The sequence below is a fragment of the Siniperca chuatsi genome, linkage group LG20, assembly GCF_020085105.1.
Source record: "Siniperca chuatsi isolate FFG_IHB_CAS linkage group LG20, ASM2008510v1, whole genome shotgun sequence".
Taxonomy (NCBI): Eukaryota; Metazoa; Chordata; class Actinopteri; order Centrarchiformes; family Sinipercidae; genus Siniperca; species Siniperca chuatsi.
The window spans coordinates 14361313-14386468 of NC_058061.1; the positions used below are offsets into that span (position 1 = coordinate 14361313).

The window sequence follows — 25156 nt, forward strand, 5'->3', positions numbered from 1 at the left end:
TGCTATTGGGCTGTGCCTCTGGATCAGCTAACACATGAAACATTAGACAGTATTGAAAAAAGCACCTCAACTTGTCTACCATAATTCATACTTTTGGCACCTTAAGCTGGGCTATGGACTTACAAATGGTCTATTACACCTGCACGTTAGTGAAGCCTTTCCTTTTATATGTCAGTATTGTAGTCACACGCATGGCTATAGTCTTGTTTCTGGTCTCTCTCTGTTGTTAGCCACACACCATTTTATGTGAATATTGCCTTTCCATCAATGCACCTAACTCCCAGTAATTAAACAGATCTGAACACTTATTACAGTATTTTGATAGATGTGTGACTCAATCTGAAAAGAGCGTTGCAAAGTGTGTCAGAATGGGCAGCTGTTTGCAGTAGCAGAAAAGGAAGGGAGGAGAGACATTGGCTTGCTGGTTGGCTGGCGGACTGACTAGGGACATCAAAGAGGACGAAGCCAGCGCTGAACTGAGCTCTCTCCAATGATTAAAAGCAGGGGCCACAGTAAGTCTGGATGGGCCATTTAAAACTAATGAGGGAAAATAAATAGAGCCATGGCCATTGGCATGTGTAGGTGGAGTGAATATATGTGTGTGCGTGTGTGTGTATATATACTGTGTGTGTGTGTGTGTGTGTGTGTGTGTGTGTGTGTGTGTGTGTGTGTGTGTGTGTGTGTGTGTGTGTGTCGCCATCCTTGTCTGTGTGTATGTCAGTCTGACTATCTTTGAGCAACAAACAACATGTGTGTGCAAGTTACTGGTAATATGGCAGGATGTTGGACGCATGAAAGCATAAAGAAGGCAGACGTCACTGAGCACCAGACCTTGACTTTCAGCTAAATTCTCTGTCTTACAATGTCAAAACATTATGAATTATGTGAATTGTGTGACATACAGTAAAGTTTTCACTGGGATTATCTAGAATTTGACACAAAATGCGTGCAGGCAAGGTCTGCCTCTTCACTGATGTGTCACTGCCTGTAGATCTATTCTTAACCCAATAATTGATCTGTATAGTCATATGCTGATAATTATCATCATCATATTTTACATCAAAATTGACTCACTCTGTGTTGCTGTGAGTGACTGTTTATAGGACTGTGTGCGGCACACTCTGAAGGATGTACTGTATGCAGGAGGCATTTGATCTTATGAATGAGTCATGTTACTTGGATCATTTGTCCTTTCCTCATGCTGCTGTGACACACACAAACAGGAACATGAGTGACACAGAGTGAGGCGGGTGACAGTAAGTGGAAGTGAAGTGCTGACATGGGCACATCAATTTACAGAGAATCTGTGGGGCTGACAACAAAACCATGTGTTCTGATTCATCAAAGGTGAAGGTTGTTGTTACTGGTGTCTATAAGTAAATTGTGTACGTCATGAATGACATCAGTACTGGATGCTTTGCAGGCGTTTATTAGTCATCATATTACCTACATTTACTTGGTTGGAACTTTATTTAATGGTATTTCTGATTCTTTTGTTTTCTTCGATTCCTTAACCAATTTTTTTTTACTATTCTGCTTCTGCTTCTTTTACTACATTTTTCATTTTCTTGTACAATAATTTATTCTTGCCTTTCGTCTTATTTTCTAATTTGCAGTTCTCTTCTTCTTTGTCTTCTTTTTCCCTTGTTGTCATCATCTTTTCCATGTTCAAAGCGCAGCTTAAGCAAAGGCACAGGCTGCAGAGCTCCTACAACAAGCCATAGTTTTCTTTGTTGATAATCCAAGTGGTTGGCTGGATGATAGTACGAAAAGCCAACCCATCTTAACGGATTCCAGGCCCTTTTCACAATGTGACTTTTTTATTATTACAAGTTGCATTTAGTGTCAGAGTTGAGTTATTTCTCAATCCAGTGCTCTTCCAAGATCTAATAGGCAATTATCTGTGGAGGAGAAGTTAATGGGTGTCCCATTTCACAAAGTCCCCAGTTATTTATGTCAATGAGCGCCATTGTGTGGAAACGTGGCAGACCCGTGCTAACCGCTCGACTTGTTTAGATTTTCTCTATGGAATCCCACACCCATTGTAAGCCAGCACTAACCACAAGACCAATGTGTGTGTGTGTGTGTGTGTGTGTGTGTGTGTGTGTGTGTGTGTGTGTGTCTGTATGTCAGTGTGTGTGTGTGTGTTAAATATGTGAGTGTGTATAGACCAATGTAACATGTACATAAATGCAGAGACATGATGAAAGTATATACTGACAGACAAATACGCACACACACATTGGCCAGTACACACAAACCCATATAAACAGACATCCCGCCTCCCACATACACCACACACACACTCACCACAGACACTTACACAAGCAGAGCCGTAGACCTACCACCACATACCCAGACACCCCCCTGCACACACACACACGCATCACCCACAGCCACATATGCAGGCATCCCCTCGTACACACACACACGCACACACACACACACACACACACAGAACCAGAGACCCACCACCAACATCAACACCCACAGGCTCAGGCTTGGTGACATCATGGCTTGGATGACAGCACGTCTTCCAGCCCTATTAGTCTGATTGTAGGTGGCTCCGCCACAGTGATTTATGGGTAAATATCCATAGTCTCTCACTGCTGTGTTGATTTATGAGCCATGTTTTGGTCCCTTTGGTCCCCAGACCACAAGACTTGGGAGGGGGAATCCTGTACAAATAATGACATTGTAAAACTGGAGACAGTGAGACAGAGGGAGAGAAGACCCACCCTGTCACTCTCTCATCACCCAGTGCTGTTGACATATTTTGATTGTTCAGTGAAATCAGGAAGCACGGCACATGCATGTGTGATACCAACTAAAACTTTCTCTTTCAGTCATTTTGTAGTTTTCTCTCTTTGCACAGACCTGCCCACCTGTAAATGTGTACCTGTCTAGCTAGTTGTCTCCCTTTGCATCCGTCTTCCTGTTAGCCATCCAGTCTTTCTGTCCATTTGTTTTCCTTTTGATGTAATGTATCTGTCTTTCAGCTCTCCTTTGTCATCTGTTTTCTTTCCCTCTTTTGTCTTTGCCTCAGAAGTGTCTGAGTTTTTAAGAGCCCTATTAATGCTGTCTAACACCACAGTGGAAAATGGATTAGCACAAGAAAGAAAGAAATAACACACTGTTCCCCCACATCACCCTTGCATTCATTTTTGTTCTATATTTGTGGAGCATATTACTGTTTGTGTTCTAGTAAATTATTTGAACTCTTTGGCTTATGAAACCTTTGTATAAACCCAGACACACATTGTGGTGATTTTCAAAAAGTCTTTGCTCAACATTTTTCTAATTTTTTTCAACTTTTAGAATAACAAGATGTCTGGGTATAATTACACCAAGAGCTACTGCACATGCATACATAATTACAATTTATTTGGCTTTCTTTTACCATCTTTCCCTTAATTCTCTCATTTGAATTCATTTTTTCCTATTTATATTGTTTCCTTTTCTTTTTATCTCTCCTTCTTTTTCACCTTCTCACCTTTGATTTTCTCTCTGCCAACCAAGATGCGTAGGAGGCCCCCAGTTGACTGCTATGAGCTGTTGTTTATAATTGGGTTGTGCTTTGTTACCATAGCGTGCAAAATGTTGCCCTCAGTCCAAACATATCTGGCTATTGATTTAGCAGTAAAAATGCACGCTGATGATGTAACAACTAGCAAAAAGGACAGCAGATAGTTGTAAAATGTCATAGAACTCACAGTTTGGCAAATTTACTGGCCAATTGGCCATTGAGAGCCCTCCAAGGAAGTTGCTTAATGCGTGTGTGGATGTGTGCATGTATGAGAATGAGTGGTGTCTGGTGAGTGGTGTATTGGGATGGGTTCATAATTGTGTGGGAGTTATAATTAGAAAAGCTTCTCCTGACTGACAGGTGTTGGGACAACCTGCTGCGGCCCCTCAGCGGTGCGTGCGGTGCGGTGCGGTCTCAGCCCCAGAAATTGGCAGGTGGATTTTACTGTTGCCAAAAGCAAGGGTGGATGAAGGGATGGATGGATTGACACACGTAGGAATGGGAAGATAAAAAAAGAAAGTATGACAGTGTTTCCTGTGTATCCTTTCAGAGCAATAACAGCATGTTTGACATTTCCACCAGTTATGAGTAATGTTCCCTATACCACATACCACTCAGGCTGCACAGTACTCACTCATTGGACAATGAGGTGGCAGAGATTTGTGTGTGCCCACAGCCAGACACTGAAAACACACAGTGAGTCATAATACATCATGCCAACACCATACAAATACATACTGTCTGTCATACATACACATATACACACAGAGACTCATTGAAACTATTACTTTATTGAATTAACTACAATTTCGTTTATACAATTCCTTGTCATCACATGAACTAAAAGTATAAACTTCACAAACTTCCAGACAAATTCTGAGTCCCTCTGCATAGCTGCTAGAAGTTGCTTCAACTAGTGGCTCATTTGCAGCTTTTGTGCTGAATGTATATGTTTTACATAATTAAATGTGACATTTGTTGTAAATTATAATATTGCTGTCATGTCACGTCCATGCAAAAGGTGTGCTGTAATAGAACAGATCAGCATGAAAGAAAAACTGGACATGTTTTATAGGGACAAAATACATTTAGTTTATCTGTGCTTTACTGTAGTACCACATGCTACCATGTATGGTGTGTTCACACAGAAAGCAAAGCGAATTTTCTCGCATCTCGCGTTACTCTTGCAAGTTTGACCGCTGGATTATTTGTGTTTACTCACGTTACTCATGTGAGTAACGCAAGTAAACACAACCAATAAATATTCGCCCTCAATCTGACTTACTACTATGAACACAAAATAAACAGATTTTGCTGTGATTTAATTGCAATAAATGGATCAAAAGGAGGCTGAAATAACTACATCATAATGCCGATTTGTAAAAAGTCTGAATTCATGCTTTGTCAGGTCTATCGGCAAGACGACAAGCAAGTACCTTTTTCAGTTTGAATGACCTCGAATAGATTATTTACAGCTCCTTTATATTTAAAGAAAACTCAAATTAAATAAATAATGAAAATGTTACAGCAACGACACAAAGTAGATGATGACTGCCAATTTATGGGTTGCAGTGCCATATCGGAGTCTCGTGCGCACATCTTATGTAAAGAGCTTGTATCAAGGCTGTCAGAGTCTCAATAGGTCCCATGTGAGTCAGCTTGATGTGGGAAACACCAGTTCACAGTATAAACGGTAATAGGGGCAGTCAGATTCTGTTCTCTGATGCAGAAATGTTGCCTGTGTCGCAGTGGGGTAATCTTTTTTGTTGTGGGAAAAGACAATTTCTATCTGTCTCGTTTCTATCTAATATAAATGTGTCTGTAGATAAATTTGTCATATCTTTGATATGTAGAAGTGACTGAACTCATCCAGTCTGGTGGTGTCTCTTTGGTGGTCAGCATTGCTGTGTAGTAGAAATCATTTAGATTTTGAGAGAAGCATCACTATATATTTAAACAATGACATATTGGAATCTTGTTCAAATAGCCATTTTTATCATCAACCACTGTATGTTGATGACTAGCTGCTATTCTTGCCTAATCAAAGAAATCACACATTGTGCCAAATGTTGTTCTTGCTCACTTCATATAAATGCCATGTAAAGCTTTCATCATTCTGACAACTACAACAACTTCAAATCCATTTGAAGTAAATCTTATAGTAAAGAGATAAACATTACAACATAATACACACAAAAAAGCTCCTTTGTGCTGTTCATCAGCTTTAGACACCTGTGTACATCAAAGATAATAATTAGCACCAGGGAGTTGGGGCCAGGTGCTCAAATAGATAATTAGCTAATTGTTTATTTACTGCTGACTCTAGATCTGAGTTGTCCTTCCAAACATAATTGGAAAACAATGCTGTAGTCTAATTTTTCCTGCATTTAATGAGCGGAAAGCCAATAGAGAAGATTTTCAAAAAAATAAGTATTTGATGCACAAGCAGAAAAAGTGACTGGGCTTTGAGTAAATGTATGTACATACATTCTCTAAATGCTAAAAGTGTGCTGTTGCTCCGGCTTAAGTGCTCGCGGTTGCACGAGGTGGTCCCAGTCTCAGTAGAGACAAGGAAGTACACCTGCTTTTTGAGGTCCCCTCATCTCCATCCATCCATGTCTCTCATCTGCACAACTTCTTCCCCTCCTCCCTGCAGATCATTCTCGTCAGGCTACTGTGTCTATAATGAGCATTTCTTCCTACCCCCCCCCGGCCACCTATTCTCTCACTTTCTCCCCCCTCCTCTCCTGTCCTCCCCTTCTCACTGTGTGCAGAATTGGAGAAGCTTATCACCTAGCAACCACAATTAAAGTACAACAAGTCAGTGCCGGTAGCAGCCACCATCGGAGCAAGCTTCACAAACCTTCGTGTGACCAACGGCTTTATACAGAAAGAGAGGAAAATAGAGAGAGTTCGATAGGGAGGGAGGGAAACGGAGCTAAAGAGTTGAAGTTGGACAGGTGAACGGCAATTAGAGCCACCACTGGAACACCACAGTGAGGACTTTGGGTTTTGAAAACGAGAGAAAAAGAAGACAAGGAGAGTGGAGTAACGTTCTCCGACTGGGTTCACTTGGTTGGACTCGACAGGTATGTGTGTGTACTGGAATCAGTGGATGCAAGGTGAAGGTATTCTGCAAATACGATGGTATTTTTGTGCGTGTTTGTGTGTCACTGCTTGTGTGTTTTTGTTTGCTCATGAGTCAGTATTTGAAGAAAACCATGTTAAGCGGATTATGCTTTTGAGGCATTTGGCAAGAATACAGCATATATTGTCACTGTAATTTCACAGCTGTGAGGGAATGCCAAGTTTTTTTGATACCTGCTGTAAAGGTATGTGCTCACACACCTGCTTCCATACACACACACACACACACACACTAAGAAAGATGCAAATAAACCTGTGGGTAAAATTGGAATCTCATGAATAATTGAGGACTGATTAATTGACTGATTCTTATGTATTTATTATTATTAGAGTATATGGTCACTCTTTTTTCATGATTTTAAAAATTTGTTGGCACATAATTTACAAATATGTCCTACAGTTGGTGTGTAAAGCCAGCTAATTGTCTCCCATACGTTCCCCACTATCATTAAGACAATTGACTATGGTGCTAAGAATAGTTGTCAGGTGTGATGCCTCCTGCTACCATTGTCTATAGAATGCTTTTTCTGGCTCAGGTGGATTTAAGGACTGAGTAGTGATGGAGAGGGAAAGGTTTTGTATGAGCAGCTAAGATTGCACATGAACTGTTAGTCCTGCTTTGAATTTTTCTCTTAAATTTGAATGATTGCGAGTGATGCTTTCTGTGGATACGGGTGGACAGAGGTGAGAGGGTGCAGATGGCAAGTTGAATGAACACTGTTAACCAAGTTTGTGAGAAGCTAGTGTACATACGATCAAAATATCATTGGATGCCATTAATTTGATGAATGATCACATCTATAGTAGGTAATTGATGAAATCCAAATGGAAAAAGCATTTTAATTACATACAACATAACTTCACATACTGTATATTTCTGTTTGACAGAGGATATTATGCATGGGGGAATGCTTGTATGTTTGTTTGTTTGGTCATAAGTGTTTCTAGTGGTCATAAATTTCAGGTTCTTCAAAATAGATCCTAGTCAGCCTCCAGGATGCAGTCATGCTGAACGATCCTGTTAATCAAGTGATTTAGAAAAAAAAAAATCGGCTATTGCAGGGTCTTGACTTTAATTCTGAAACCAGGCTACATATCTGAAAATTCTATAAATAATGTAGAAATTAATCTGAGAATAGAGAAATCACAATGAACTGCAATACTGCAATTGCTTGTCATTCTGTAGTAATGGTATTCCTGTAAAGTAAACAGTTTAGACAAAGTTTCTGCCTTTAAGAAATGAAGTCTCAGCCTGCTTATTCATGCTCCGATGCGGTAATTAATTCAGTCTGAAAGGTGGCTCTAAAATAGTGCTCCTTCACCCCCCACAGACCTATCTTTCAAATGAAGAACACCCACCTGCCTTCCCCATGGCAGAGTGGCACTATCTGAGGGCACTATGGGGGAGCTGAGAGGTGAAAGGTCAGTCACTCTGTATCCTGCCCCCACCAAGAGGATGAAACTCATATGCAGACAAACAGAGAAGGTCAAAATGTCACTGCACTGCACACATAAAAGCACATGCACACACACACACACACACACACACACACACACACACACACACACTCAAAGCGCCAGAGTAGAGGAGTCACTTGCTGGTCAAAATGTCATTGCACTGCTCACATAAAAGCGCACACACACATGCACGCACTCACACTGAAAACAACAGTTCCCTCTGATGTTCAGTTTTAGATTCAAAGGGAGGGAATGCTGTTTCCTCACGTCTTTTTTTAAGCATACACTGGCAGTACTGAACCACTCAAACACTTTAATAGAAAAGGATCTTGCACCAAAGTCACTCAACACCAGTAGATGTCCATTAATGGCTCCAGTGTTCTGATAAAATTGGAGACATTGGGCCCCTTTTTTGGCAGCACAAGGACCAGTGCAATCTGTGCTCTGACCGCTTGGTATTTTCCTGACCTTGAAATTCACTTGAAATACCAGTTTGGTATTTTGGTGGCAAGCGCATGGTGCACAGGTGGGAGGAGAGGCGCAGACAGGTGGGAGGTTGATTCAAATCAGGCAGCACAGAGTGAGTGAGTGACGTTGTGCTGAGAATAGACGTCTCCGAATCACGTCTGTTTCTGGCATCAATCTGCTGTCAGTCTGATCATTTTATCAACAACAACAAACTACTCGGTGCAAATGCACAGCAATAACATAATAATGATTAAAACGTAAATAAACAATTTTAATTAAACACTCTCCAACCGTAGTTTAAATCAGCATCAAAAAATACCTTCAATGTGGTTAAAGCAAGGATGCTGGTAAAAATCTATCTACGTTGATCTATAAATTTATATGAGTGATTCTTATAGTATCTGTTGTACACAGCTGATTTATGCTGCATGAAAAGCTTCTCCTTCAGTTAATTAAATCCCAGGCAGAAGGACAGATATGTTGATAAATCTGCAGCTTCTGAATTGAGAAGTGCCACACCAGAGCGCAGCGCCATTATGCACAGCCGTCCACCGTGTTTACCTTCATTAACTCATGTGCAAATTACACCAGGCTGCTACAAAATAAGCACACACATCAGACTGGTCGGTTATAACTTGGTATTCTGCTGTTTGTACGGGAGACATTGGATTACCGGAATGCAGAAGCCTAAGGAAGCCTGAAAAACTTTTTTTGGTGTGTACACGTGATGGGTAACTTTCCTGGACATTCTTGAAATATGGTATCCAGTTCTCTGAATACATCCATGTCTGTACCACTGTCTCACAGAGAGTCCTGGGTTCAAACTTGACTGAACGGGGGCCCCTCTATGTACAATTGCAGACTTGTTTTGGAGTCAGTGAATATATTTATGAGAGCCTTGAAACCATCGTTATATTTTGTATTGCATTGTATTTACTTCTGTTTAGATGGTGGAGTAGATTTCATTGTTAGGGGAAATGAGGCAACCAGTCACCACCTCTACACAAGTACTCACCCCAGATTATGGAACAGAGAATAGTTACATCAGATTTTCATTAGACTTACTGGTAGGTACAATGGGCTACACTGGGTTACAAGTAGATTATGCTGTCAAATGACTGGCAGTATTGGCTTGACCTACTCACTAAGGGGTCCAGATGCTCCATTGAGTCCCCAAGGTGTACTGGTGATAGAATGTGGCAGGAGGTGGGAAGGGCACAGATAAACATGCAGCACTGGAACATGTTTCACTGGAAACAAGGTCATTACCCATGTAATTGGCTCTTACAGGGTGGCATTGATCATTTGACTGGTGTTGCTGGAAGGTAAAATCTATGGAAGCAAATAATGGTCAATATTTTGAGCTTGTGAGATGATGTTGTATATCACCTTTTGTGTGCATGTGAAAAAAAATTGCATGCACATACTGTATCTGAATGTGTGAATTTGTTAATAACAATGTCCTCACAAATTTGTGAATGTGTAATAAAGTTTTGCAGCTGTAGAAATATTTAGTGCATGTGTGAAAAAGTTTTGTGCACAAAGATATAATTTGCTCATATGTAAAAAAAAAAAAAAAACTTTTGTAGCTGTAGATATATTTTGTGTATGTGTAATTAAAATGTGTGCAGGAATATTTTCAACAGTGAGGTTTCACAAAGTCTGAGAGTTTCGCACACAAATTTCTTATGTGTGTATGTGACACTGAAGTTACAAGTTACATGCTATGAGTATGAGCACGAATTTTGACCCTGTTTTTACACCTGAGCTGACTAGCCAATCAGAGTTCGTTATGGCTGAGCTACCATGGCTGAGTCGCTCACTCAGCAAGTCAGTTTAGTCTCTCCCAGCTCCAGCCAGCTCACAGTGGCAGCAGTGAGTGTGAGTGGCCAGCTGGCTAGCTAGCGACCCCCGCAGGCGCAAGCTTGCTGTCGCGCCAGTTTGGGAGCTTCTCTCTGCTGTTTTGGTGCGGGAGAGACTTGAATCACTGTCAAAACACCCCACAATAGAACAAGGCAGATTACCACAGGTTAATTTTATTAATTTTATAATGGACATTTGTGTTGTGATATTTAACAACAACAGGGAAATAAAAGCCGCTTGTCTATGAGACAACTTGATCACTTGACAGAGCTCCAGCCAGCTCATAGGCCTGGTAGACAGACCAGTGCCGCCGCCAGCAGGTACCGGGTCTGGGCCCGGAGCTGGGTCCGGTGGGTGGTGTGTTTACCGGGGAAACTGTCAACACAGCTAGTCCTTCAGAATTTACGTTTCCCATTACCCAACAACGCTTTTAAACAGTACATTCATTATATTCGCTGTCCCATGTCACTATTTTCAAAGCTAGCATAGCGGTCAGTAACCAGAACCCCCTGATTGGACAGTTTGACTTCCTCTGATTGGATGGTCAGAGGTTTTTTTGTCACATAATTTTCTGCCTGCAATATGCTACTACTGCCATCAGCTATTAGCATTTAGATATTTTTCAGGTAACTGGATGAAGCCTTCTGAGTTTGCAGGGCAGCCAAGCCTACATGAATGTAACAAAATACAATCACTCTATATACTGTATGTACATGTATATAGAGCATGTAGGGGAGTGCTCTCTATAAGTGAGTACTTCAGGATGGAGAACCACAATACGCCTGTCTTTGATGGTGATTGTAATTTCTGTTTTTCTTCTCTTATTTTCAGAGTCTGGGCTCGGCTGACCGAAAGGAGAATCAGCATAAGAAGTAAGTCCCATCCGTTCACCTGCCTGTACATCTTTCCATCCATCTGTATATTCCTGTCTTTTGTCTATATTTGATTTCCTCTCCTAATTTTATTTCTGAAAAACAGCAAAAGACACCAAAGACATGGACATGGTTGAAAATCAATGGCTTACTTTATGTAATCCCACCAATGGTTGTTGCTGCCATGGTCTCTTGCCATGGTGGCAACAACAGCTAAACTCTTTGTTGCTTTAAGTAACATTAACAGTTCATATTGGTTGTCATTCTGTCTTGTAACAACATATTTCAAGTTTCCTGATACTAATCTTGAGTCATGTAAGACACATGTGTAGCCATGAAAATAGAACACATTAATTGACTTACTCCTAAAGAAATTGACCTGATCCATCTGTGTATAGATGCCAGTGAATTCCAGTGTGTGCGTGCATATGTGTGTGTATTTGAAAAGCAGGTTAAGTATCCATTCCATAACATTAATACTTCTCAGTTATTCCAGTTGTTACACATGGCACTGTTTGGATCGATCAGAATAGGTGTGAATCTGCTTTAATTCGTCACATGGAACAAAAGCACTCACAGGTTTTGTACTTGCTTTCAATAATCCCCAAAATGGGTTAACTGAAAATCAGTTCTGTGAAATTATGAGAGAAACCTAGTTACTTGATGAAAGAAAACCGAGAGGAGTTGTATAACTGAGAGTGCTTCTTCTGTGGGTTTGTGATTCACACCTAGGACCTTTTGCTGTGAGACAACACTGTTAACCACTGAGCCTGTATCTTAACTGGTATCAACAAAATAAACTGCCAGATGAAGATTGTTGAATCAATATAACAGCAGGAGAGGATTAGTAGTTATTTAGATAGACCTTTATTTCCCCAGTTTTATATTTTATCATACTTTAGTGAGAGGCCTCTCTGTTTTCTGATCTGCTATCATTAAATTAGCCCATTACTGCTATTTGCTGTTAATGTAAACTCAACACTGACTCTGTATGAACAAACAAAACACTACTGTGAATATATTCTCTCAGTCACTCAGTAACCATTTGAGGTGCACTGCAAATCACTGTCAATTGACAATGGACACATAGTAAAAGACAAGTGGGGCGGGAACTTAAATCAAACTAAATTAGCTGTATATTTTAGTTGCCCAGCAACCAAAGCCATGGACACCCATACTTATCTTCTCAACATGTCTCTCTCCTGTCTGTTTCTTCAGAGCAGCACTGCAGCTGAAATGACCATGGAGGTGGTTATCCAGTTTTTTTCCTCTTTATTACAGTCCAAGACATTTCAGGATGCCTTCAGGAGATGTATGCTAGCAATCTTCCTTTGAAAGCTTTGAATTGATGCTTTAATGAGTGTAGCCTTTGTTTTTTCCTTGAGTACATTCAAGCTGTCTCAGCTTGGTACTCTTGAAACCATTGATTGTTTATCTTTGGTCAAGCAGTCTCAGGTGTGATCATGTGTTTTCTTGAGTAAAATTCAGCTTTCAGCTGCACATTTAAACTGTCTATGCTCGCAACGTTTTATAACAACAGGCCTTTGCCTTCGAAACATGGAGGATTGTATAAGTGTGTATACACTGTGTGTGTTAAATTTGTGTGCATGATGAAAATGAATAGAGAAACGTAATCAGGCTGAATCAAAGAAGATTTCGCTTGTTGACTGAATGTTTCCCAACAGTGGAAATCACAATGGTTGGCCATTGTCTGTCTGTGTGTAAGTGTATGCTGTGTGTCTGAGGCTGAACTCTTGTTGGTCCATAAGTCACTGATAGTGGGACATGTGCTCCATCATAGATAAATGGTAATGTATACTTTTTTGTCATAAGATGTGTCTAATGTGCCAGGTGTGCTGTCACAGTGAGCACTCAGTGTGCCAGAATGGGAGACATCTGTTGCCAGGAGACAAGCAGCTGTATTCAAGAACCAGTAGAACCATCACCAATGTCAAGTAACAGGAGTCTTCCCCAGACAAAGTGGGGGAAGGGAAGAGTGTTCAGTATACTCTCCCACACATGTATTTATGCCAGCAGAAACATGCATGTGAATGAGCATAAATGAACATGTACAGAAGGGTAAATGGCAAACATTATGCACTCACAAACATGGACATGTTTTTCATCTCAAAATGATCCTTAACCTGAGGAGCAAATGACAGCATACAGGCATTTCTTCCATAACACAAATGTGTGTGTGTGTGTGTGTGTGTGTGTGTGTGTGTTGTTTGCCTTTGCAGCTGATTCACTGGGAAGATGATTAGTAGTTTTGAAGGTGTGTCCTATCACGACTGTGTCGATAACATTTAGTCTCAAAATGTCAACAAAATGATTTTATATAATTGCTTAAAATATATGCTTATTTCTGTCCCGACATGCTATTCCACAAGGTAAAAGGAATATATTGGGTGTCCATTCATTCTCTTACTCTTGATCAGCATGTCAAGGATTTGAGTTGTTCCTCTTCTTACTTCCGGATGGAATATTGCTGAACTCTGGCTCATTTTTCCTCCAGATGGAGATGATCATTCATGCCTTTATTTTGTCCCACTTGGACCACTGCAACTCTCTTTTTACGTGCCTTAGCAGGTAATCAGTGGTTCGAGGCTTATTACCAGGTGTACTAAAAGGTCTCACATTACACCTATTTCAATATCTTTATGCTCACCAAACTCAGAGGCGCAGAGAATTCTTGCACAAAGCAGGACAAAAAAAATGCAACCGGTTTCCAACAAGGATACATGGATGTACATAATTGGTTGCTGAAAATATTTACTGATCAATCAATTGGTATTATTTTGGCAAACTTTTTTACTGTACATATTTCAATGCATTTTATCAAGACACATGCATTTTTATGTATTTTTTTGTAATTATTGATTAATTTATTTCATCACAGTTTTCGCTGTTGATTTTAACACCTAAATTAACGATCAGATTCTTAGCTGTACATCGCTCCAGCTTTAAAACCAAAAGGATTTTGATTGTACTTCTCTCTTTGGACTTAAGAACTTTATGGACACTGTAGACACCTTTAAAAAGCAGCTCAAAATGTATGTGTGCAGTTTGCACTTTTTTCTTACTAGCCTATGTTTCATTCACTTTTTATAATTGTGAAACACTTTGTGCTCATGAAAGCTTGCACTGTATATAAGAAAACTACTTTCTTAACTTGTCTTTCCTACTTATGCTGGGTGCAGACAGTACAGGAAGGAGGGAATAATGGATAGATGGGGTACTTTTTTCATGTAGCAAGGGATTTAGGTACGGATGTCAGGGAAGAGAGAACTTGATTAGACTAATTTATTCACGGGAGCAGGCCATGTAATTGTTCTCATATGGGGGTGACGTGTGTGTGTGTATGTGTATGTGTGTATGTGAGATGGAATAACTTAAGGTGAGTAAGAAGGGATATTTGTTCTCCTGCAATGTGACTGACTTAGGTTTTTTTAGATTATAAAACCATATTCTAGTTCAGTGTAATTTCTCAGTTCCACAGTAAAATAACTGTAGAGATCCTCTCTTCTGGCAAACCATATAGGCATATGAAAATGTTGTATACACCTTATATTGTCCATAGTGTTGAATATAAAGGGGTTTCCTTAAGCAGAGGCAATTTCAAATAGATGAAGAATTACTGTCCCAGCAGTTATGGGAAAAATATGCACACCACTTGAAAAACAACTTTAGAGAAAAATTAAATCTATAACATAACAAACTGTTCTAATTATAAAAGGCTTTTGGGTAGCCTGCAAATTTCAGTCATCAATCAATCAGTAAAGTTAATCACTTAATCAGGTGCTCCTTTGTCTTCTAAAACTGACATTTAGCAAGAAAAGGTGTCTTTGCAAAGAGGTATATCATTTTCAAAAATCAACAGTTTTCAAAAGCTGTCATGGAAATCGCTTTCCTATTTTGTGGAGGATAGCTTGTCTTTGAAGTGAATCAGCTTTCTGTCTTAAAACTTTAGGTGATCACCGTGTTATTTCATGACCTCTCTATTGCTGAGATAACTGTCAGACACTCTCAGTTCCTCTTTCTCTATTCACTCTGAAGCCATTGTACCTCAGACCCCGCTTCTGTTTTACTGCCACGCTCCCCACAGTTGAAGGACTTTTTCTCCTAGTAGTAGCTGCTTGTTGCCGTGGTTACATGTGTCACAGGAGCCAAAGCCCTGCAGCATTTAAATTACGGCACAATGTTGATGACATCACGTTTTTTTATGGATTTCATTCAGCGTACAATACAAAAAGTCCTGAATGGGGCTGATCAAATACAGTCTTATGTCTCAGATCAGAGGACAGGAGATGAGAGAAAAAAAGCAGTTCCCTATCTACCAACCATAACTAAAGATGCACAAATGCTAATGAGCATTAAAAAGAAAAAATATCCTTTGCAAACTAATACAAAAAGAGAATTAATAGTTATATTCAGTGAAGAAACTGCAGTTTAATTAACTCTCAATATCTTTGTCTGTCATTGAATTTAGTGAGTTGCCTTGTCCTCATGTCTTTCTATCACTGCTTTTTGCATTAGTTTGAAAAAAGCAGAGAAGAAACAAGAGAGGGGAAAGTGTCAAACGGAGAGAGAGAAGAGAGTGCACAGAGAGAGGACCCACCGCATTACTCTATCTCATATCCCCCACAGGGACAATCCAAGGCAAATTCTAGCAGAAAGATAATAAGTACTGAGGGTTCCCGCTGCCTAACCGACGTGAAACACGTTCCTTCATTTTTCCAGCCTTTTTTCTTTTTGCCTAATTTTTTTCTCAGGGTTTTGAAATCCCAGTGTAAATACATATTGAGGAGTATTTACAATAGTGGTAATGGTGGTAGGAGAGGGAGCTAACTCAGCGAGCCGGAGGAGACTGCCGCTGGCTGACTATCTGAGTGTGTGACTATTTGTACAGTTGATCTAGTGTGCACACATGTTCTCAACAGCAAAGTGTGTTTGTGCCCATACTGTTGATCCAGTGTGTGTATCACAAATATGAAGAGTGTATACTTGTGTGAATGTTAGCAGCATTTATCCCTCTATCTGTGTGTGTGTGTGTGTGTTTGTGTGTGTGTGTGTGTGTGTGTGTGTGTGTGTGTGTGTGTGTGTGTGTGTGCGCGGGTGCTTATTTGATGTGGCTTGGCTGCAGTGAAGTTGGGTTGTTTGAGAACTTCCCAAGAGCAAGCTGCCAGGCCAAAGAACTGAGCAGGCAGAGACAGCCATTGTTTTGGTACGGCATCTTAGCCATAATTGTGTGTGTGTGTGTGTGTGTGTGTGTGTGTGTGTGTGTGTGTGTCTCAGAGAGAGAGAGAGAGTGATGCACAGGGAGAAAGAGAGCCTTTTCCATTCTGCCTTTAAATACAAAAGCATGCACACACATTCACACACACGCGTAACAACATTACATACAAACACTCCATCCTCACAACCACATTAGCTGAGGGAATTCTCAGGGAAAATGTCGTCTATTATGTTGCACAATAAGTTGAATCCTTTACCAAACCTCTCCCTCCAGTTTGAAACCACATATCAAAATTTGATCAGCTTTCCCAAAAACATCTCAACACTTTGGATGCTCATAGTTTGCTGGCTTACAATTGTACAAATATGATTTCAGGATTAAACTGCTTTTGGTACAAACAAGCCAACTCAGCATTTCAACCGCGATCACCATTTTAAGGTCACTCACAGATATTTTGAATTCAAGTTTGCTGTTTTTTCTCGCCAGGCAACTCCACAGCATTGTCCTTCACTTAACCTTAAAAAATGTTACACTGCTCAGTAGGAACCATAATAGTGGCCAGCTTAAGGTTCTGCATTTCGAAATTCCCACTACAGGAGCCCCCTCCATTGTAGGACATGGCCTATCAAGTTGTAAGACTGGAGGCGAGTGGGTTGAACCTCTACCTCTACCTCAAATGAGACAATCTCACAGAAGATTCACCATAGCATCATCATTCCTTCCTGCTCTTAGCCTCAGAAAGGCTGTAGCGAATGCAATGTTCAGGCATTCCCATTTTTAGTTAAGTACTCCCTTGAATGTCGTTTAAACCTCAGTAACATTAAATTGGATTCTCATCCCTAATATAAACGCCTGTTCACCAAAGCTGAGCAGTGTCCAACCCGCATTCAACACAGGTCGAGAGGATGGTCTCAAAGCCAGGGTGGATGATGCACATTGACTCATTCAGATTGACCGCCAACTCGGGTTTAACCCACGTCACAATGTCTGTCTGAAAGGGGTATTTGTTTGTGTGTATGTGTATGTGAATGTGTGTGTGTGTGTGTGTGTTTCCCTGCTCCTATTCCCAACACTAACTTTCTCCGCTAAATGCTTAACCATAACTCTATCCCAAACCTAAACCTAATCCTAGTAACTTAAACCATAAACCCAAGCTTCAACTGTAAATTAGCTCTTTAAATTGCAACTGGGAAAATGTTGACTTTGGAGGATTTTGCTCAGCTTTCTATCCTTAAGATAGACCTTTGGTTCTCACAAGTATATAAATGCAAGAAACACGCACACATCTCTCTCCCTCCTGGAGGTTCCCTTCTCCTTTCCAGCATAAATAATCCCCTCAGTCTGCTGGCTCAACCCTGATTGGAATCTCGACGCCGTGCTCAATTGTGGGTTGATGGGGGAAAGTGGGGTGCCCTGTGCGTGTGTGTGTGTCTATGTTTAAAGCTGTTTCAAGGCCATAAACATAATACCAGAGGGGTGTCCACCTCCATCAGCCCAGGCCTCTAAAAACCTCAGTTTAGAACTAAGGTTGGCACACAGATCCACAACCAGGGACTCACGTAAGCTATTCAGACTCATTCACTTAAATGATAGTATATTTACTGCAAATTGCAAAGAGATGTACTCAGACTGGAATACATGCACACTCATATTCACTCCTTTGCCTTTTATTCACCATTTAGCTATTCAGCCAGTGAGCCATGAACACTTTACAGGCCAGCAGCAACGCTGCATTACTGAGTGTACCGATACAGGGGGTTAAGATCCAGGCTCCACAAGGTTTTATCAGCTTTTCTGTGTCCTAGAGGAGACCAGATGGAGTTTTATGTGGCGATTCTGTGGAGAATTATTAGTGGGTTACAATGTCATGTGATGTTATGTGTTGAGTTGTGCTGTGGCGACTGGTGACTGTTGTCAGGTTTGTGTAGAGTTTTGACAGCAGCGATAAGGCTTTCAAGTTTGATCAGATAAGTCCAGCTTCCCAGACACTTGAACATTATTATGTTACTATATGCCTTTCCTGGATTGTGGCCCACTAATAAATCACATGAGTCAATGCCTCTGCTCACCCTGGATTCAGGAAGTTAACTGACATTATAGTGTGTGTGCCTTCATACTGTAGGTGTGTAGTGTGCTCATGCATGTCTGCTGGAACTATATTGTACACGCTGCTGTATGATCAATTGGGTGTTACCACATTTCACCAATGTGATAGCTATTAAATTACCCCAGATCAGTTTCCTCCAAATCACATTCACATTATTATCCCACCTAACCAAAAGCGAGTGGAAAGAGAAGACTGTCTGTGGTACCGCTTTGCCTCTCCTCTCTTAGTGGTATGGTACTCCAGCTACAGTCTCTAATAGTTTGCTGGCTTCCATGCGCTTGTCAGCTCAATTCAAGATTAATTTGACTACAGATCCATCATCTGTATATCTCACTGTGTTGAGTCAGCCTTATGCCACACATCAAACGCAGAGGGGGACACAGAGGGAATGGTATCAAACCCAACACCACAGGGAGCCAACCAAAGCAAAAAAAGACATTGAATTCCTCCCTCATTTTTGTCTCCCTGACAAATTCTGCACTGTTATGTGCCGAATCCATGGAAAACAGGAGTGAGAGAGAGAGCAAAGTAATGAAAGGGAGATATTGCAATTGAAGGGATGGAGGGAAAGGAGCTGAGGTGGAAATATCTATGTTTACCATAGTGGGTGGATGGGCAGCACATGAAAAGATGTGCGTAGGGTGATAACGGAGTCCCTTCCTTTGGCACGTAGCGCTATGATTAGATCATTAGCCATCAAAGTTGAGGCAGTTATTGTTAAGATTTATTTGTCAAGGCAATGAGCTGCCTGTTAAATGCCTCCCTTCTCCTTTGGACCCATGTGGGTGCTAGAAGAATTATCCTTCTCATCAACATATTTGCTCTGTGTTGAGTTGTTTTTAGTCATGCATCATTTTGATGCATTATTTCAGACAATTTTATAGTAATAAGAAAAAAGCCAAATTCATTAGACTTCAGAGTGCATCAGGTATTATGCAACAGACTGCTGTGATATTGCTTCTCAATTATTTACCCCCACTGCTACCAACGATTAAACATTACACTTTGAGCAATTCAGATAATGTAATCGTATCACAACTGAAGGAAAAGCTTGTTAGCTTGAAGAAATATCAGTATGTTTTATTGGTAAGACCTCAGTCCAAGTGAAATAAAAGCGGCCTCCACCATGTAGAGAGACGTACACACAGACATGGGTTTGGATGGAGATGGTGAGTGGAAAACAAGGCTTTCTTTGAGCAGATTTTAATTAGCAATGTTCATAGCTTGGCTGCGTTCTTTTATGATTGGACCACTGAAAGCCTTTTTGTTTGCCTAATGAAACACATTGAGGGGTATGTTCCTGAATTAAACTGTGTTTGTGTATGTGGGCGTGCACACGCTAGCAAGCATGTGTGCTTGCATCCATTTCATTTGCATGTATCTGTTATATGGGTGGGTGCCCACATTCATTTTTGGCGTATTAGAGTTCCATTGGCAGGGATAAGAAGCCATAGCAGGAGACAGAGATGAAAGAAATCCTAGCGCTTTGTTTTCCCTCTTTTCCAAAATAGTTGTTTTAGGTAGGCAGCCATTGCCCATAATTGCTGAAACAGGGTCAGGTATTTGTCTGTCCTGCTTATGATTTACTATAGTGTCTGTGCCTTAGTAATCTGAAATAAGATCTGTGGTTAAGGCCAGCCCAACCTCAGACAGACCACATAAATTATGTGATACATAGCGTTCTGCTGGTTTCGGTGGGATCCCTTTTATAAACACGTCTCACACAAAACCCTCTGTATGATTTGAGAAGCTATGCAGAGCATGCTTTACTATTTCCCATTAATCAAATATGTAAATATAATGTATGGCATCATCCAGGAGGGCAGGAACGCAAAACAGATTTAAACAATAGTAGTTGTGCATTCATGAGAAGAAAATGTATAACTCCAAATAAAAAGGATTTTCAGTCATTTAGAATTCAAATTATGGTAATATAAAACATGCTTCTAATGTAATACCAAAATAATATTTGTATCACTCATTTTACAAAGAACTGACTTTAACGACTTTCGAAGTACATTACCATAATAGTAAGTTGAATAATTAACACCTTGGGGAATGGGGCTTGTTAATATGTGATCCTAATAATTTATAAATATTTATAATTTAGTAGTAATAGTAATAAAAATTATAAATAAAGAAATGAAATGATAAAAAAAAAAAGATAAACAGTGTAAATAAGCTTCTCCCTGTAGCTCACTGTTAAACGTCTTTTAGTTTTAGTGGTTTTGTTAGAATTCCACACAGTCACTCTGCTCTCAAATAGCAGTGGGTTACTGAGGCTATGAGCGGGGTCAAAGGGCACAGTTGATAGTTTTGTGTACTGTGAGCAAGAACAATCAGTTCTTTAGCAGAGTTTATTCTGCACATGAATACCTCTGAACAGTTAATTGCTGCCATGGCAACAGAACAGAGAGGGAAAGTGACATTAGGTGAGTTGTTTGCAAGAAAGCGATCCTTCGCAGTGACAGTGTGAAAGTGTGTGTAAGGGCTAGAAGTGTGTATGTGAGCGTAGGTCAACATTTTCTCTGTATCACCACACAAGCCATTCAGTGCTGACAAAAGCACTCTTGTGCTGCAGGATTGGGGAAAGTTACTAATGCTGGCAAGATCATAATCTAAGTCACATTGCAGTCAGGCTGTGGTGGGCTTTCACATTGGAGGGATATATTAGGAATACTTATCGTATCTTATAGTCACTGGGACTATAAAAGGGGGACAAGGGATTTTGTAATAATAAAAGAAAGTATAAAATACGGAAAAGGTGGAGATTGGGCTTTTATGTTGAAGGGCATATTTCAAGAGTCTACAGCCATGCTAGCAGCTCTCTGAACTTGGGCACAGCAGTGAGCTAAATACTTATGTCAGAATGCTAACATGCTCAAAATTACAAAAACTGATGTTTATCAGGTAATGTTTACCATGTATACCATCTTAGTTTAGTGTGTTAGCATTTGCTAATGGCACTAAACTTAAAGAACCGCAGATGTCATTTAATGTTAATGCCATTAGTTTTGCAAGTATTTGGTCATAAACAAAATACTGGACAAATTATAATGTCAACCCCATGGTGGCGCTACAGGAAAAGTCATGAGATCACCAAAGTCTTTAGAACACAACGATTGGGAACCATTAATATCTGTACTAAATTTCATGGCAATCCATGTAATAGTTGTTGAGACATTTCATAAATAATAAACAAAAATGTCAACCTCATGGTGGTGCTAGAGGAAAATTCAGTAGGCCTCATTATCTCAGGACCAAAAAATTTTATGCAATCCATCAAGTGGTGACTCGAGTGCCTTACACCGGGGACACACAGGAGGCAGAAGCACTGCGATGCTCCGCGAAGTGCCACGAAGTTCCGGCTCGCACTCAGCAGCAATAGTAATGGCATCTGATTTATTTTTTGCGCATGTCGTGAACGAATCTGGCAAGAAAACACATTACTGATAATCTATTATAAACGATATAAATTGATATTATATATGATATAAATGATCTGATTCTGATAAATAATATCCCATGCTTGCCAACCCTTTTGATTTCTCTGCCCCTCTCCCTCCTGATGGTCTGAACAGGCAGGCTACTGCTTGCAGTTCTATAAGAAAAAACTATCAATCAAATGACTGATTTCTTAAACAGTAATCAACACCATGAAAATGAAAGAGAAAATAAAATTCTAATGAGAGGATAATCGACTGGGATATCCTGAGTGGGCCTCCAAGGGGATTGCATCATCACAGTGTGCCTGCTGCGATGATGTTATCAGGGACAGCTGCATGGGGTGGAGCCAGAGTTGAGGCTCACAGGGAGCCAAGAGGCAGCCAGTTGCCAGCAGATCCCCTCGGCTGAGACCCACCTGCTTCGCATGTCCATTTTTCCTCTAAACCCCTCAAAGGGATTCCCTGAGTCCTCTTCTATGTCCACTAGCCCCTGCGTCTTTGAAGTCATGATCCTATGTGTTTTCATGGCATTGAAGTCATTATCCTATGGTCGTGTTGTGTTGTGTTGTGTCATGTCATGCGTTAGATCCAAAAGTTTGTTTGAAGTTTTACAGGGAAATCTTAATGTAACTATTGGTCACTCCCGTAGTCTATTTATGAATTGGAATTTCTCAGACCAGTGAAATCTTCAGTTTATGTAACGGGACATCAGCATCAATGGTTGGCAGTAGCTGGCATGCACAGGGCAGTACTACTAATTTAATTAAAAGCCCTTGAAGAAGAAGAAGCCCAGCCTAACTTAATACCATCAATTAGGGTTTGCTCTGCCATCTGACTAAAATCCCACACCCCATTTGTGTGATTCATACAGGAAAATATGCCTCTTTGTCTTCAAGGTCAACCAACTCTTTGGAGAAGCTGGCGTAGAGTCAGGAAACAGTAGCTGAGGGTGTAGGAGTGGGAACGAAGGCAGTAGGGCTGGGGGTTGTTCTACTAGATAAGCCGTAGCATGAGATCATTTTGAATGAGAACTCATGTATTTTCATCTCAGCTTATGGCAACTTTATAGTGAAACAGCTGCTCTTAAGAGGAATGTGTTGTAGAGCATGAGAGAATATTTTCAGGGTTTCATTTCAATCAGAAGAAAATACTTCCCAATTTTTGATAGAGAAGCTTTCCTTATAAATATGTATTGTAAAATATGATCATAGTGGAGGTTTATTTGTAGTCCACCATCCCGATGCTTTGACTTTATGCCCACTATCATTCTGTAAAAGGTTCATCTAATATTAATATGTATTCTTCATTTGTCACTTTTTTTGTCTTTGTTTTTTAAGTCGGTGCTCAGAGAATGTTGATTTATGATGCCTGTCAAGGATGTGGATTCTGGCCATTTTGAGAGAGGGATGAAATCAATTTTGGCAGTGAAGCAATCTTATTACGAGACATTTATTTTTATATCAGTTTAAAAAAGATCAGAGGATGTTCCAAGGTAGCAGAAAGCCCAGTTGGCATGGATCTGTAACTTTAAAAGGGGGTTCACTTTAATTTCCAAGGTCACAGCAGTCTTTTACTCACACCTATGGGAACGTTTACAAGTCCGTGATGCATTAAAGGTCTTCATCCACTTTCATCTTTTTGAGTAATCATTCTCTCAGATCTGATCGGTCTCTCATAGAAGCATTAAACTTGACAGGACACTCTCAGACCTTCTGTCCTCTTTCTGAGTTAAGCAGTCTCCTGGACAAGAACATTTGAATTACTCATTCAAGGTCCTGTCAGACCTGTGCAACAGGATGCCAAAAAATGAGCATGTGACATTATGCCAATTTGGCAATTGAATTAGGTGCAACTGGATGAATCACCACACCGTCATTCATCCATGTCACTGTTCAGTAATCAAAGTAACGGCATGAATTATTGTGTACGATTTCATCACTCTTGTTTTATCAAAGCCTTATGTGAACTGTTATTTCTGTAGCATCTCACATAAACTAACGACAGTGATGGCAGATGCAAGCTTTGTTTTTGAGTGGCAGCGTGCACCCCAGTAGTCTGTGCTCCCCTCAACCATCCCTGCAGTTTGTCTCCAACAGAGCTCACCATGGAGACTAAAACACTTTTTGGCTCAGGTTGAGAGGAGATCTATGTATGTGTGCTAGCATGTATGAGTCATTATTAGGAATGTTTTATCATTTCGTAATGAAATGGAAACAGCATGTGTGTGAGATTAGGTGAGCGAAGAATGCTGCACAATGCTTGGGCATCAGTTTATGTAATCTTTTGTCATTTAAAAAAAAGTGTTCATGGCAAGACCAGTAGGAAATTCCTTCAATTATGCATTTTAAGTGCTTTGACTTACCTTAAAGTTGTCCACAGATTTGTATTCACTTTGGCTTCATTTCTATAAACCTTTGCTTAATAAGTCTTGAGAATTTTTACATCACACACTCTTCTGCGCTCCAGCAATGCTCCTCTGTGAGCCTGGCTCTTTGATAGAGAATATTATTACATTTTGATTGGTCCCCACTGTTACCACAGCGATATTGCAATGCTGAGGCTCATCAAATGTGTCCCGGGCTGGAATGGAAGAAATATTACATTTCCTGTTTTTAATTTTGAGCGAAAAGTTGAACTGGGACATTGGCAGCCCAGTAGAGGAGATTAAAATGTCTGTGACTTCACTTTTTTTCTGTGAAAAAGATTTGGAGAAAATTAGGCAGGAAGTATGCGGCTTTCCCTGAAACCTAATGTTTCCTCTGGGAACTGCAGCATTGTTACACTGTTTATTAACTTCATGGACTACATTTCCACTGAGTATTGTGATTTCTGCAAAACTGTAGTTTAGTTTTCGGCATAAGAGAAAGATATCATGTTCTCTAGCAATATTTAACCTTGGCTGAACATTTTAACTTTTTGGCATAGAGGATTTCTGTAGTACTGTAGATTATAAACTCACTGCACAAATATCAGTCCCTCTGTGTGTTTTCTGAGAGATGAGAAAAACGGCACTGGTGACATCCTGCTAGGACA

General features: G+C 40.3%; 1 protein-coding gene across 6 annotated transcripts in view; it reads left to right on the forward strand.

Annotated features, from left to right (window-relative positions):
* The window catches only part of LOC122867693 (ankyrin repeat and fibronectin type-III domain-containing protein 1), a 137448-nt gene that overhangs the window by 70066 nt on the left and 42226 nt on the right, over positions 1-25156 (forward strand). For 4 of the 6 annotated variants that reach the window (XM_044178812.1, XM_044178816.1, XM_044178814.1 and 1 more), the window contains one exon: positions 11294-11334. In XM_044178812.1, the coding sequence (XP_044034747.1) occupies positions 11294-11334 (41 nt within the window). Of the gene's footprint in view, positions 1-6372; positions 6616-11293; positions 11335-25156 lie in introns of those variants that run through there. The other 2 variants (XM_044178815.1, XM_044178817.1) reach the window with 2 other exon arrangements.